Consider the following 13,902-nt stretch of genomic DNA (forward strand, 5'->3'; position numbering starts at 1 on the left):
AAATATTTATTTGTAAACTGAGGACTAAATGTTTGCCCCAATAAACAGATATTTCATCTTAACCAGTTATAGGCAATTATATAACTGGATTTGCATTATAAAGTTTTACATAAAAATCAGCTCCATTTCCCTTTCTCCTTTCTGAAACACCACTATATTCCCATCCTGTCTTCCCTGCTCAGAGCAATCTCTAAATTGTCACTTTAAGAAGTGACATCCTTGGTGATCATGTCATGTTGCCAATAACTAAACGTCTCCACCCTCTTAAAGGTCAGTATTTCCAGAAACTGGGACGGTGTTCGGTGAGAATTTCTGTAAACACAGCCAACCTGACACTGGGCCCTCAGGTCATGGAGGTGACTGTCTACAGAAGGCACGGCTGGGCCTACGTTCCCATCGCACACGTTAGAGATGTGTACGTGGTAACAGGTGCGTGGTGGGTGCTCTCAATTAACCAAGGATAAAGCATTTCATTCTGTTGACCTTAGCAGGTGAAGAGTCAGGGCCAAGTGTTCTGAGTTAGATAATGAATCATGTGGGCCCTGGCCCAAGCTTTGTGTATTTAATTATGTTGTATCCCATCTGCTTTCTAGAATAGCTTGTGGAAACTCTAGAAAACTTGCATATAAAAGGAAAGCTTGATGCCGGGTGTGGTGGCGCACGCCTATAATCCCAGCACTTGGGAAGCTGAGGCAGGAGGATCACTGTGAGTTTGAGACCAGCCTAGGCTGCAAAGTGAGCTCAGGGCCAGCCTGAACTGCATAGGGAGACCCTGTCTCAAAAAGACCAAAAAAAAAAGAAAAGAAAAGAAAGCTTGATGCTGAGTTATCTCTGATTTTAATTTTTTTAACTAAAAGAATTATTGTAGTCCTTTGCTTAAAATGAAGCATTCTTTTTTTCCTTTTCTCTTTTTTTTGATGTGTCTCTTTAGATCAGATTCCTGTGTTTGTTACCATGTTCCAGAAAAATGATCGAAATGTGTCCGATGAAACGTTCCTCAGAGATCTCCCCATTATGTTTGATGTCCTGATTCATGATCCCAGCCACTTCCTCAATGAGTCTTCCATTTACTACAAGTGGAACTTTGGGGACAACACCGGCCTGTTTGTTTCCAACAATCACACTCTGAACCACACCTACGTGCTCAATGGGACCTTCAACCTTAACCTCACCGTGCAAGCTTCAGTGCCCGGACCTTGTCCATCACCTTCCGCACTTCCAAAGCCCACCCCTTCTTCTGGTAAGCATTTTGTGGGTGCTCTTTGAGGGGGATTCCTTAACGGGAAAAAAAATTCATGCAGGTCAGTAGTGGCGAACCTATGGCACGTGTGCTGCAGTTTGTTCTCACTGAAAGTTCTAAAAGGTTCACCATCACTGAGATACATATCAGGGATATATATATGTCCCTAGCAGTACTAGGGATGGGACCCAGGGCCTTCCACATGCTGAGCACTCTACCTCTCAGCTATACCTCCAGACCCCTGGTAGGAACTTGACAGTGTAACTTAGGCTTGAGGATGTGTGACAGTGATGTAACACTTGCCAGTTGTGTTTGAGGCCCTGGCTTCCACTGCCAGCACCAATAAATAAATACATACACACATAAATAAATGTCTGCTGAAAAGAATTCTGTAGACTCTATAACGATTCCACTTTATATCTGTTGATTTTTTAAAAAGCACTTTATTGCCATTTTAAACCTTCAGAACAAGGAAGAAAGGAGAGTGTTTTTAAAGTCACTTCGCCAGTAGAACTTGGTGACCCATAAAAAATGTGTCCTTGATCCTCCCAACTTGTACCAGCCCGTGCTATGTGTATAGGCTGCCTGCCGGCTTCTAGCCGGCTACGTTTCAATTTCTCTCCTAGTTTCCATGGCCGGCTCCTTCTCAAGCATCAGGCCTCCACTTCCCTCTCTCAGTCCTCTCCCACACTCGTCCTCCTTCCCTGCCTTGCCCACTCCCACCAGTGCCCGTGAAAACCCAGCCGTACTTCACAGCGCTTCTAAATGGCCCAAGAAAAGATACTACTTGCAAGTATCTCTGAGCATCTCCAGCCATCAAAACTGCTGCTCAGGATCTCACGAGGATTGACCCGGTACTAACCTCTGTAAATAGTCTGTGAGGACATTCGAGAAGTTCCTAAGTGTCCCCTTTGGGAAGCATTGGCTTCCCTCTGATTCCCGCCCCTGCCCCAGGCCAGCAGGTCCTTTCCCTACCTGGCCATCAGCACCTCTCAACACCCCAGGCTGACATCCTCTCACTGGTCACAAGAGGGCGCCATGACCCAGCCCAGAAGAAACACCTACTCACCATGTCTAAACTTCTTGTAGCTGTTTTTACCAACACCTGTTAGCTATAAATAATAAACTGTGAAGATGTTAGGATTAAAATGAGATATTGTTAAAGAATACAAACACTGTGCCAGGTGTGGTGGCACATGCCTGTAATCCCAGCATTTGGGAGGCTGAGGCAGGAGGATGGTTGTGAGTTTGAGACCAGCCCAGGCTACATAAGTGAGTTCAAGGCCAGCCTGGACTGCGTGGTGAGACCTTGTCTCAAAAAAAAAAAAGGGGGGGCTGGGGATTTAGCTCAGCGGCAAAGCGCCTGCCTGGCAAGCGCAAGGTCGTGAGTTCGGTTCCCGGTACCGGAGAAAAACCAAAAAAAAAAAAAGACAAACAAACAAAAAAAAAAAATACAAACACTGAGACATCATCATGTATTATTATTATGGATTTTGATTTTTGGGGGAGAGGGTCTTTTTGAGACAGGGTTTCACTGTGTGATTCAGGCTGATCTTGAACTCACTTTGTAGCCCAGGCTGGCCTCGAACTTGCAGTGATCCTCCTGCTTCAGCCTCCTGAATGCTGGGATTACTGGTGTGCATCACCACGCCCAGATCATTCTTTTTTTTGTAATGTTTTAAATTACAGTATTTATGCATGTTCCCCAGTAAAAAAGCCAAACAAACAAGAGAGAAGTCTAGAGTAAAAGTCTCTAAACCCCAATGAGAGGGATGTTAATGTTGGCAGGGTTTCTTTCCAGATCTTTCTCTGTGCATTTATAAACACTTCAACACATGCATGCAGGTTTTGTTTTGGTGTTTATATAAATAGATTCATGCTATACATAATGTTCTACATTTTGGGGAGGGGATGAGGGGTACTAGGGATTGAACCCAGAGTTTTCATACAGAGCTACATTCTCAGCCCATGTATTTACTTATTTATTTGTTTGTTTATGAGACAGTCTCGTTAAATTGCTAAATTGCCCAAGCTAGGCTCAAACTTGTAATCCTCCTGCCCCAGCATTACAGAGTACTGGAATTATCAGCACTGAAAAAAAAAAAAAAAGGAACAAACATCATAGACATCTCTCCTTTATCAGTACTTGTAAATCTATCTCATTTTATTCAGTGGCTAAATGATGTTCCATAGGATGTTTATACTATCATTCAACATTCTCTTATTTACAGGCAGGCAAATTAATCCTAATTCCAGTGACAAATACAACTCTACTGGACAAATTTATTGATTGATTGAGTGACTGATTGATTTTTTTGCCTTTTTGAGACAGGGTCTCACTATGCAGTTCAGGCTGGCTTTGAGCTCACTTTGTAGCCCAGGCTGGTCTCAAACTCGAAATGATCCTCCTGCCTCAGCCTCCTGAGTGCTGGGATTATAGGTGTGCGCCACCACACCCTGGCTGTACTGGACAAATTTAAACATACAGCTTCATTCAAGTATTTCTGTAGAGAAACCAATGTCTTTATCTGCAAAAATTGATGGTCTTCATTATAAATAAGAAGTTTAGGTATAAAATTCAACACGAAGTACAAGTACCTTGAATATTTAGAAATTCCTGAAAGGTAAAGGACTTAATGTTAAGTTACTTAATGTTATTTTTTATACTTGCACTTTTATGAGGCTAGCTTGCTTTTCTTTTTTTTTTTTTTCTTTTTTTTTCCAGTACCAGGCATCGAACTCACGACCTTGCGCTTGCCATGCAGGCGCTGTGCCACTGAGCTAAATCCCCAGCCCCTCAGTTTGCTTTTCTTAGAAATAATTTCATAGCATATGTTTAAAATATTTTAAGTCAATGAAAAGATATTTTTAAATTTCTGTGTTCGAAATGACTAAAGAAGACAAATAAATAACTTAAGAGATGATGGAAACAAGACAAACTTTACCCTTAATTCTGATAAGCTGATAGAATCATAGGCCAGATGGATATGAACTGTTCATGTCACAAAACTGTCTTTCTCTTTAGCCTAATAGTGTTATTGTGCATCTTTCAGACTTTTGTAAACAAATCTAAAGAATCTCCAATTTTTGCCAGGCGTGGTGGCGCACGTCTGTAATCCCAGCACTCGGGAGGCTGAGGCAGGAGGATCATTGCAAGTTCGAGACCAGCCTGGGCTACAAAATGAGCTCAAGGCCAGCCTGAACTACATACTGAGACCCTGTCTCAAAAACACACACACACACAAAAAAAAAAAAAACCCAAAGAATCTCCAACTTTTGTAAGGCTGATCAGTTTAAATACATATATAAATAAATATGAATTACTATAAATTCACTACTTTCCTAAAGAAGTAAAACCTCTCACACTACTGTCTTGGCAACAGGGACATAAATACTGAATTAAGGGTAAAGTTTGTCTTGTTTCCATCATCTCTTAAGTTATTTATTTGTCTTCTTTAGTCATTCACTCATACCTTGACCTTATAGATACAATATCCGCACAATTCTTTGTGCCTTTTTATAAGCACTCTGTCGAAGGTAGAATTGCTAACATTTATTATTTAGTCTTTTTAAAAAGTTCTATTTAAAATATGTTGAGGTTGTGATTCTGTGCTCTAGTTAGTACCTCCATTCTGCCTGTCAAGACCTTCAGCTGAGGCAACCTTCTTTCTGGGTGCCCTCCTGTCTCTCAGGAGCTTTCTTTCCCTCAATAAAATTTCCTATTCTTAAAAAAAAAAAAAAAAGAACTTCAACTGGAGGACTTTTGTAGTTCTCTAAAGGAAAACTAGTGCCCTTAAGTGCTGTATTAGCCGGCTTTTCTCACAGGGCCTAATGCCTGAAACTTAAATCAGAAGAGGTTCATTTTGGCTCACAGTTTCAGAGGTTCAGTCCATCACTGGCTGGCTGCAACACAGAAGCAGCACAGCCGGAGGCGGTGGTAGAGGAAAACTGGTCAACCCCGGGCAGCCAGGGAGCAGAGAGGAGAGAGGGAGAAGGGAGGAGGCCAGGACAAGACACCCCTTCCGTGTCTTTCCAGCCTGGGCTCCCACCTAATAGCTCATTCAGCTATAAATTCATCAACAGATTAATCCAGGGATCCCCAACCTTCAGGCTGTGGGCCAGTACTAATCTGTGGCCTCTCAGGAACTGGGGCTCACAGCAGGAAACCAGTGGATGTTCAAAGCTTCCTCTGTGTTTACAGTCATTCCCCAGTCATTCATATTACCATCCAAGCTTAGCCTCCTGTCAGATCAGCAGAGCGTTAGATTCTCTTAGGAGCTTGAATCCTGCTATGAACTGCACACGTGAGGGATCTAGAGTGAGCACACTTTACAAGAATCTAATGCAATAATAGCAAAAATAAAGTGCACAATATAATAAAAATAGAAACAAAGTACACAATAAGTGTAATGTGCTTGAATCATCCCAAACCTATCTTCCACAAAATTGGTCCTTGATACAAAATAGGTTGGAGACCACTGGCTTAATCCCCTGGTGAGGGTATTACCATGATCCGATCACCTTCCTAAAGTCCCACCTCTGAACACGTGAGACTTTGGGGGACATTTTAGATCTAAACCATAACAAATGCTCTCCACAAACAAACCTTTTGGGGTAGAGCATGTCAGCTGAGGACTGGGACAGGCTGAGTGAACATCCCATAACACTTCTGGAGGACGACCATGACCTCAGGGACAATCCCCAGAGTCTGTCCCGCTGATAAACCACTCAACTGAGCCCAGTGCACTGTGAGGACATTTCCAGATTCCCCAGCAGTATTTCCCAACGTGCCACAGAGCTGCGTTCTGGAAGTGTTGTGAGAACAGCTCTGAGAAGCCCCCACCAGGCACAGGAAAGGCACAGGGCATGTCACCTTGAAAAGGCTCTGAGAAGCCCCAGGGAAACTCCTAGGTGACTTCATCCTTACATGTCACAAAGTTAGAAAGGGGCTCTTTTGAAGCTTTGATGCTCTTCCCCAAGACCAATCCATGTGAATGCCTTTGGAAAGGAAAGAAAAGACAAGGTTATACTTTTATTTTTATTTTTATTTTTATTTTATTTTTGGTCTCTTTTGAGACAGGGTCTCGCTATGCAGTTCTGGCCTTGAGCTCACTTTGTAGCGCAGGCTGGTCTCAAACTCACAACGATCCTCCTGCCTCAGCCTCCCGAGTGCTGGGATTACAGGCTTGCACCACCATGCCCAGCCAAAGTTATATTTTTAGTATCATGTTTTCTTTCATCTTTTCATCTCGTTAGAGTAACCTCAACACCTTTTAAAATGTAACTAGTAGAGCAGTAGAGTTTTTTCTCTAATTGTAGCAAAGAATTACTCTTCATGTCTTGTATTCACTCTTTTCTTTCCTCACACCTCTGCTCTGATTTTATCACAGTGGGGTTCTTGGAATGTAAGCTTTGGACCCATGAACCGTTCAAACAGGAAAGTAATTACCTTTTGCTGTATTCTTGGAACAAGGAAACATGTTTATGAGGTACTTCCTATGTGTCAGCCGTAGGAAAATGGTTTTACATGCCTTCTTTCAGGGCCAGTGCTGGGATGGCAGGAAGTAGTATTCCTGTTTTATGGATGAACAGACAGAGGCAAAGATTGTTAAATAATGTGCATATGGCCTCAAACAGCTAAAAACAAGTGCATCTGGAATCTAAGCCTGGAACACTTGCCTCCTAAATTAAAATATGTCTTCATCTATTATGGCCTGTTTTATTTCACCATAATCATCATGTCACATTTTAATATGGCTTCCACTTTTCATTTGCTTCCTGTATTTAAACAAGATATGGGATTATGTTTGGGGTTGGGGTGTAGCTCAGAGGTAGAGCATTTGCCTGGTATGGGCAAAAACTTTAACCCCAAGCACCTCAAAAAAAAAGGAATGTTACGCTTACTTACTATAATTTAATAGTTATAATAACATGAACACCTCTTGTAGCACTCACATCTCATATAGCACTCACACCTCTATGAATCTGCACATTTACCTCAAATTTCTGCACGGCCAGACGTGGTGGTGCACACCTGTAATCTCAGCACTTGGGAGGCTGAGGCAGGAGGATAGTTGTGAGTCTGAGGTGAGCTTGAACTACACAGCAAGACCCTGTCTCAAAAAAAAATATTTTTTTTTTCCTGTATGAATTTAATAGTATAGAATTCTTGATGCTTTTCTAAGAAAAGGCAGATAGACATATATTTAGAGTTTTGGTTATGTCATGCACATTTGTTTTATTCTTAGTAACTATTTTTAAAACATCTTATTATTCAAACACTCCAGTACCTGCTGGCGACAACCCCATGGAGCTGAGCGAGATTCCTGATGAAAAGTGCCAGATTAACAGATATGGTTACTTTGAAGCCACCCTCAAGATTGTAGGTAAGGCTGAAGACCAGGGAGGCAGGAATCGGCTGGCGTCACCCATTCACTTGGGAACTCTAGGAGGGCAGAGGAAGCGGGTGGGGATACTGCATTTCCTGTCCAACATATTGCTGCATGCGCAAGCAGAGGCTTCTCTAGTTCCCAAGTTTCTGGCTGCTTGCCCGCCTTCCTCACACATCCTGGGGCCGGGGATATAGCACAGCGGCACAAGCATCTGCCTTGCAAGTGCAAGGTCCTGAGTTCAATTCCCAGTCCAAAAAAAAGAAGAAGAAAAAGAAGAATATCTATTTGCCGGACAGGGTGGCACACCCCTGTAATCCCAGCACTCGGGAGGCTGAAAGTTCGAGATCAGCCTGGGCTACAAAGTGAGCTCAAGGGCAGCTTGAACTGCACAGTGAGACCCTGTCTCAAAAGACAAAAAAATAAATTTACAGAGACGGTGGTGGTATCCTGGTTAGCATAGCTGCCTTCCTTACACATCCTGGTGGAGAGTAGCCCTCTCTGAGGCCCCCGTACAGACAGACTTGGCCCAGGCCCGGATCCCTCCTGACCATCCAGGATTTGGGATAGAGAGAGGATGCAAGAAGGCTAGGATGGAGCACCCCGTTCCCCTTAGCTAATTTCCAAAGTCACTCTTCCTGTTTGTAAAACAGGAACGAAAGACCTCCACACCTGGCCATGCGTTTCGGACACTGCCGCAAGGTGTCATCCAGCGGAGAAGACAGGAAGGGACAGAAGCCCAGCCTGAGCCCCGCCGCTTCTGCTTGGGAGGAGCTGGCCACTCACTCACCTGGGGGCTGTGTCTGCCCAGGGCTCAGCTTTTCCCGAAACATCTGCCCAGAGGGGCTGCGGGCTCTAACCCACACCCAGGCTGGAGGTTGGACCAAAGAGCAGTTCAGGGTGACCTTGAAAATGTGACCGGGACATGCGTCCTGAGATGGGATCGGTTCCCACATTAGCTGTGTTTCTATGTGGCAACAAGGCTGCCTCCCTTTGCGGGGCGCGGTTCTGACTCATTAGGAAAGGTGCCTCTGTCCGTTCAGGCTTCCACAGTAGGACACCACGGGGGGGGGATTCAGAAACTACTGCAATTCATTTCTTACAGTGCTAGAGTTCGGGAGCCTAAGATCAAGACACCAGCAGATTTGGGGTCTGGTGAGGCCCTGCTTCTGGGTTCATGCATGGCCATCTTCTCACTGTGTCCTCACATGGCGGAAGGGACAGGGGAGCTCTCGGGGTCTCTATAAGGACGTTAATCCTATCATCGAGCAATGGATCCACCTCCTGACACCATTACCTTGGCTGGCATTTCCGCTTGCAAAATTGAGAGGACACAACATTCAGTCTACAGCACGGTGGTCTGGTTTGTTTCGGTTGTGTTTTGATGTTTTCCATGGTGATTATTTTGTTAGAGGGAATCCTAGAGATTAACGTCGTCCAGACAGCAGACGTCCCGAGGCCCGCGCTGCAGCCTGACAGTGTCCTGATGGAGTTCACCGTGGTCTGCGAGGGGATGTGAGTAACTGTCCCCCTGAGAGCTGGGTCAAGGGAGGACCCTAGGTTTGAACAAGGGCCTTGACCACCGATTGTCCCTTCCATGTTGTTTCGAGTTCCTTAATTTATTAGTAGCCCCAGATGAGAAAGGACTCATAAAGGGCTATGAAAAGGCACTACCAAGTGCACACATATTTTAGTAGCGCTGAGAATGCTTATTACCTTTATCTATTGATGAACTTGAATAGTAATTATGGTCAACAATTGAACACTTATTGGGTCCTTAGTACTTTATATCTTGTGCTAAATCCTCACAATAATCCCATGAGTCTCCCCATTTCACAGATGAGGCAAGCGAGGCCCACAGTGCCACAGAGTTTGCCCACAGATAGATGCTGGTAGCTGGCAGACAGCATGGCTCAGGGGTCAGCGGTCTGGCTCAGAGCTGGCTCTTCTGCTCCCTGAGGCTCCTCTGGTGGGTAGAAAGCCAACGTGGAATTATTGTATGATAATCCTCCCTATAACTCGCAGTGCTTTTCCTAACATAATTGGATTTCCCTTGATTTGGTCAGGACTGTGTACAATAAACCAAATATAAAAATGGATAGATAAATATTGCCAGGCCTGGTGGTACATGCCTGTAATCCCAGCACTCGAGAGGCTGAGGCAGGAGGATCACCATCAACTCAAGGCCACCCCTAGTGAGTTCAAGGCCAGGCTGAACTACCTACTGAGACTTTGTCTCAGAAAAATAAATAAATAAATATTACATCAATTAATTATATACTAACAAATCATATGTAACTTAACTAATAAAATATATGTATGTTTAAACATATCAAGTAATCCAGAGAATGGGTTGGTATAAAAATGGAGCCTTTGATAAAAGGCAATGACTAAGAAGCTCCCTGGCCTGGGCAGAAGAGCAGAAAGAGCTGCTGGTGTGACCTTGGCCTAGTTATCTCCCATCCCTGAGCTGAGCTGTCACCAGTTACCCTAGGATAATACTACTTTCCTCATGAGGCCGTGAGGAGGCACAACCAGACCACAACCTCTGTCTGAACTCAGGGCTTTGCCTGGAGCGAACCCTGCAACCCAGCCGTGCTGCTGTCACTGTCCCTCCGCAGAAACCCAGCCAGGGCCAGCTGTGACCGCAAATAATGTCTTCACCCAGTGCTTAAGCCACTTGCATCTTGGGACATTCTGGAGGGCCCAGGATGCAGGGGAAGCAGCTTGGGATTCACACGGATTCTGCCGCCAGCCCCTCGCCCTGGGAGGCATCATCTCTCCCGCTCCATCCTCTGACCTCACCTTCCGGAGGGTGCAGAGGAAACAGGAGCTCATCTGCAGGCTTACTTAGCAGTCAGTCACACGTTACAGCTTAGCATCTGTGATTTGGATAAGGATAGGCAGAGTCCGATTTTATACAAATGCAATGGTTTTTCTTTTTTCAAAACTGACATTGCATTGCTCTGTCCCCGTGTGTGACCTGTGTGCCCTGTCCTGCCCCTGCCATGTTACAGCGTCCCCAGGGAAGTCTGTACCATCATCTCCGACCCCACCTGCCTGCTGGCCCAGGAAATGGTCTGCAACAGCGTGCATGTGGACGAGACGTGCCTGGTGACCGTGAGAAGAGCCTTCAAAGAGGCTGGGATGTACTGTGTGAACTTCACTCTGAGTGATGACACAAGTCTGGCCCTCACCAGCACTATGGTCTCCATCGCTGGCAAAGGTGAGTTTGGTTATGACCCTAAGAGCACTTCATTTTGCAGGTAAAGTGTGTGCCCAATATTAAAGCCATTGATGGCTTTCCTGTCACTGCTTAATTTTATTTCAGTGCAAAACTCATCCAACTCTTGTTAATGAGCATTTGAGAACTGGTATTAAAATCCAGCAGCAGGGGCTGGGGATTTAGCTCAGCGGCAAAGCGCCTGCCTGGCAAGAGCAAGGTCGTGAGTTCGGTTCCTGGTACCGGAGAAAAACCCAAAAAAAAATAAAATAAAATAAAATAAAATCCAGCAGCAAATCTACTTGGGGAAGCTGCATGAAAGACTCAGTAAAATAGTGGTCAAAGGAAAGTCTTTTGGTGAAAAAAAAAATCATCTGTGATCATGGCCCATTAGTAATGGGATATGATCATTGCGTGCTTGAATAGATTTGCATTTCAAGAGGAAACTGTAAAGCTCCACGTCAAATGCGATAACAAAGGAGAGGCTGAGATCCGCTTTCGTGACAGTCCACCTGGGCAAAGGTGTGCAGCCAAGAGAAAGAGGAAGCTAAGTGGACCCCGGCTCCCTTCTAACCTGCTCAGACCCTCAAATCTACGGACCGCAGCATGGACCCGTAACAAACCAACTTCCCTGCTCTTCAGATGCTCAGCAGAAAAAAATGGCCCTTTGGCCTCCTGCCTCTGGGACAGGCAACACATCAACAAAGCAGAAAAACAACAACAACAAAAAAAAAAAAAAGCAGAGTGAGAAATTTCAATGAGAAATTTGCATTAACTGGTGGCATCCAATAAATGTATAAGAGCATTTATCGTATAAAATACCCAAGTCCCAAACCCTAGTAACCTTAACTGAATCTCAGTTATAACTAACTTTCTCTCTCTCTTTTTTTAAAACCAACTTTCTCCTAAGACTCCTTTACGTCTTAGAAGTGCTATGTGGTGGAATACAAGGGAAAGATTAAAACTGCATGCACACTGCACTAATTTTGCTCTATAATTTCCATATTGTCAGGTACAACCTAATGACTATTTCACTTACAGCACCTTTGGACTTGCTTATTTTATAAGATAAAATGTACTTATATATTTATTCATTAATCATATAAAGGGCAATTTTAGCCCCATGAAAGAAAAATCTAATGTAGTAATAGGTCCCTTGATGGCAGGGACATGTTCTGAGAAACTGGTCACTGTATGAATATTGTAGAAAGTTCTTACCCAGACCTAGATGGTCTAGGTCAAGCATTCCATGTGACACACACCTGTAATCCCAGCTACTCTGGAGGCTGAGGCAGGGTATCACAAGTTTGAGGACATCTGAGTAACTTAGCAAGACCCTGTCCCAAAATAAAATTTGTAAAAAGAGCTGAGGATGTAGCTCAGCACTAGAACACTTGTCTAGCAAGTGCAAGGCCCTGGGTTAAAGCCCTAACACTGAAGGAGAAAGAAGGGGGAGGGGGAGGAAGGGGAAGGGAAAGAGGAGGGGAGGGAAAGAAAGAGGAAATCCATAGATGTTTAGCTGAAATTTTTTTTATTTATTGATCCAATGAATATTCATGAAGCACCTCTAATTCTTTCAACAAATAATCATTGAGCATCTACTGCATGCTCCAGACAGTTCTATGCATGATATACAATTCTAGAGCAAGACAAAGAATGCCTGGCAAGACTGAGGTCATGAGTTTGATTCTCAGTACCAAAAAAAAAAAAAAAAAGAATTTAAAGACAAAGAAGATTCTTGGCCTTCTAAGCAGTAATAGATGTTAAAAGAAAAATGTGAGGCAAATTAAATTTCACAAAGGTTTAGGTATGTGTGTGTGTGTAGGTGTGTGTGTGTGTAAGGTCCTGGGGACTGAACCCAGAACCTTTATAATGAGCTACATCACCAGCTTTTAAAAAATGTTTTAAATTTTTATTTGTTTGTTTAGTCATTTATTTGCCTTATCTTATTAAGTTATTAAATTGCCCAGCTGGGCTCAAACATTCAACCCTCCTGCCTCAGCCTCCTAGAGTGCAGAGAGTACAGGCATGAACCACAGTGTCCAGCAGACAGTTTAGTTAAGCACCAAACTGAGCAACAGTCGGAGCCAGAGGAGACTCAAAGAGCTCCACTACTGAGCAGTGAGCTTTCACACGCTGCCCGGGATGCCAGAATCTCTTGAATGGCTGCAGGAAGGCAGCTGCCTACTTTGGTCATGGCGCCCACCAATCGGCTGCCTGTGATTGGCTACACAATACTCTCTCGATTAGGTTTCAATTTGCTTAACTATTAAGATGCAGTTTTTCAGGTAGGAATTCAGAATACTTAAATAGCCTTGGGCCAACAGCCTCCTCCTAGTTCACTTTACACAGGCAGTGAACAAACAAGAGAGAATGTGAAGGAAGTAAAAGCTGGTCGGCGCTGGAGAGGGGTGAGCACGGCGGAGGGAGACGTGGAGGAGACAGCCTCAGCTCTCTGGCAGGGAGAATCCTGGCCACCCACCCGGTGACCCCTCTCCGCGAAGGGGCTCCTGTGAGCTGAGACCTGCATTGCAAGAATGAAAGGCCATCTAGATCCTGGGGCCTGCGCTTTATTCTGTGCACGACGGGAAGCCACTTGCTAGTTAGAAGTGAGATCGGGTTGATCTTTCAGAAGATTGTCCCAGCTGCACAGAGGAGAGAAGATTGTTGGAAGGTACGAGCGAACACAAGAAAACAATTAAGAGGGCCCTGAAGACAAGTAGCAGAGGATACAAAGGAAAAGTAGATAAGCTGTTTTACTGTCGGGTAGAGACAGACGAACTGATTTGCTGGGTTGCAGGAGAAGAAAGAAAACATAATCTGGGGCTTTCACAGCGTGGTAAAAGAGAAATGCATGTAAAGAAATAATGGTGGCCAGCTGTGGTGGCATACACCTGGAATCCCAGGTACTTGAGAGGTGGAGGTGTGAGGATTACAAGCTCAAGACCAGCCTACAAAACTCTGATTCAAAATAAATTATTTTTTTGTCTTTTTGAGACAGGGTCTCCCTATGCAGTTCAGGCCGGTCTTGAACTCACTTTGTAGCCCAC

General features: G+C 44.3%; 1 protein-coding gene across 2 annotated transcripts in view; it reads left to right on the plus strand.

The window, feature by feature from the left end:
• Positions 1-13,902, plus strand: part of Gpnmb (glycoprotein (transmembrane) nmb) — a 29,090-nt gene that overhangs the window by 12,616 nt on the left and 2,572 nt on the right. For both annotated transcript variants that reach the window (XM_013510586.1, XM_005377395.2), the window contains exons 5-9: positions 271-429; positions 932-1,240; positions 7,528-7,626; positions 9,042-9,144; positions 10,647-10,855. In XM_013510586.1, the coding sequence (XP_013366040.1) occupies positions 271-429; positions 932-1,240; positions 7,528-7,626; positions 9,042-9,144; positions 10,647-10,855 (879 nt within the window). The remainder of the gene's footprint in view (positions 1-270; positions 430-931; positions 1,241-7,527; positions 7,627-9,041; positions 9,145-10,646; positions 10,856-13,902) is intronic.

This window comes from Chinchilla lanigera, unplaced genomic scaffold (assembly GCF_000276665.1).
Source record: "Chinchilla lanigera isolate Chin_1 unplaced genomic scaffold, ChiLan1.0 scaffold00009, whole genome shotgun sequence".
In the NCBI taxonomy this organism is placed as follows: Eukaryota; Metazoa; Chordata; class Mammalia; order Rodentia; family Chinchillidae; genus Chinchilla; species Chinchilla lanigera.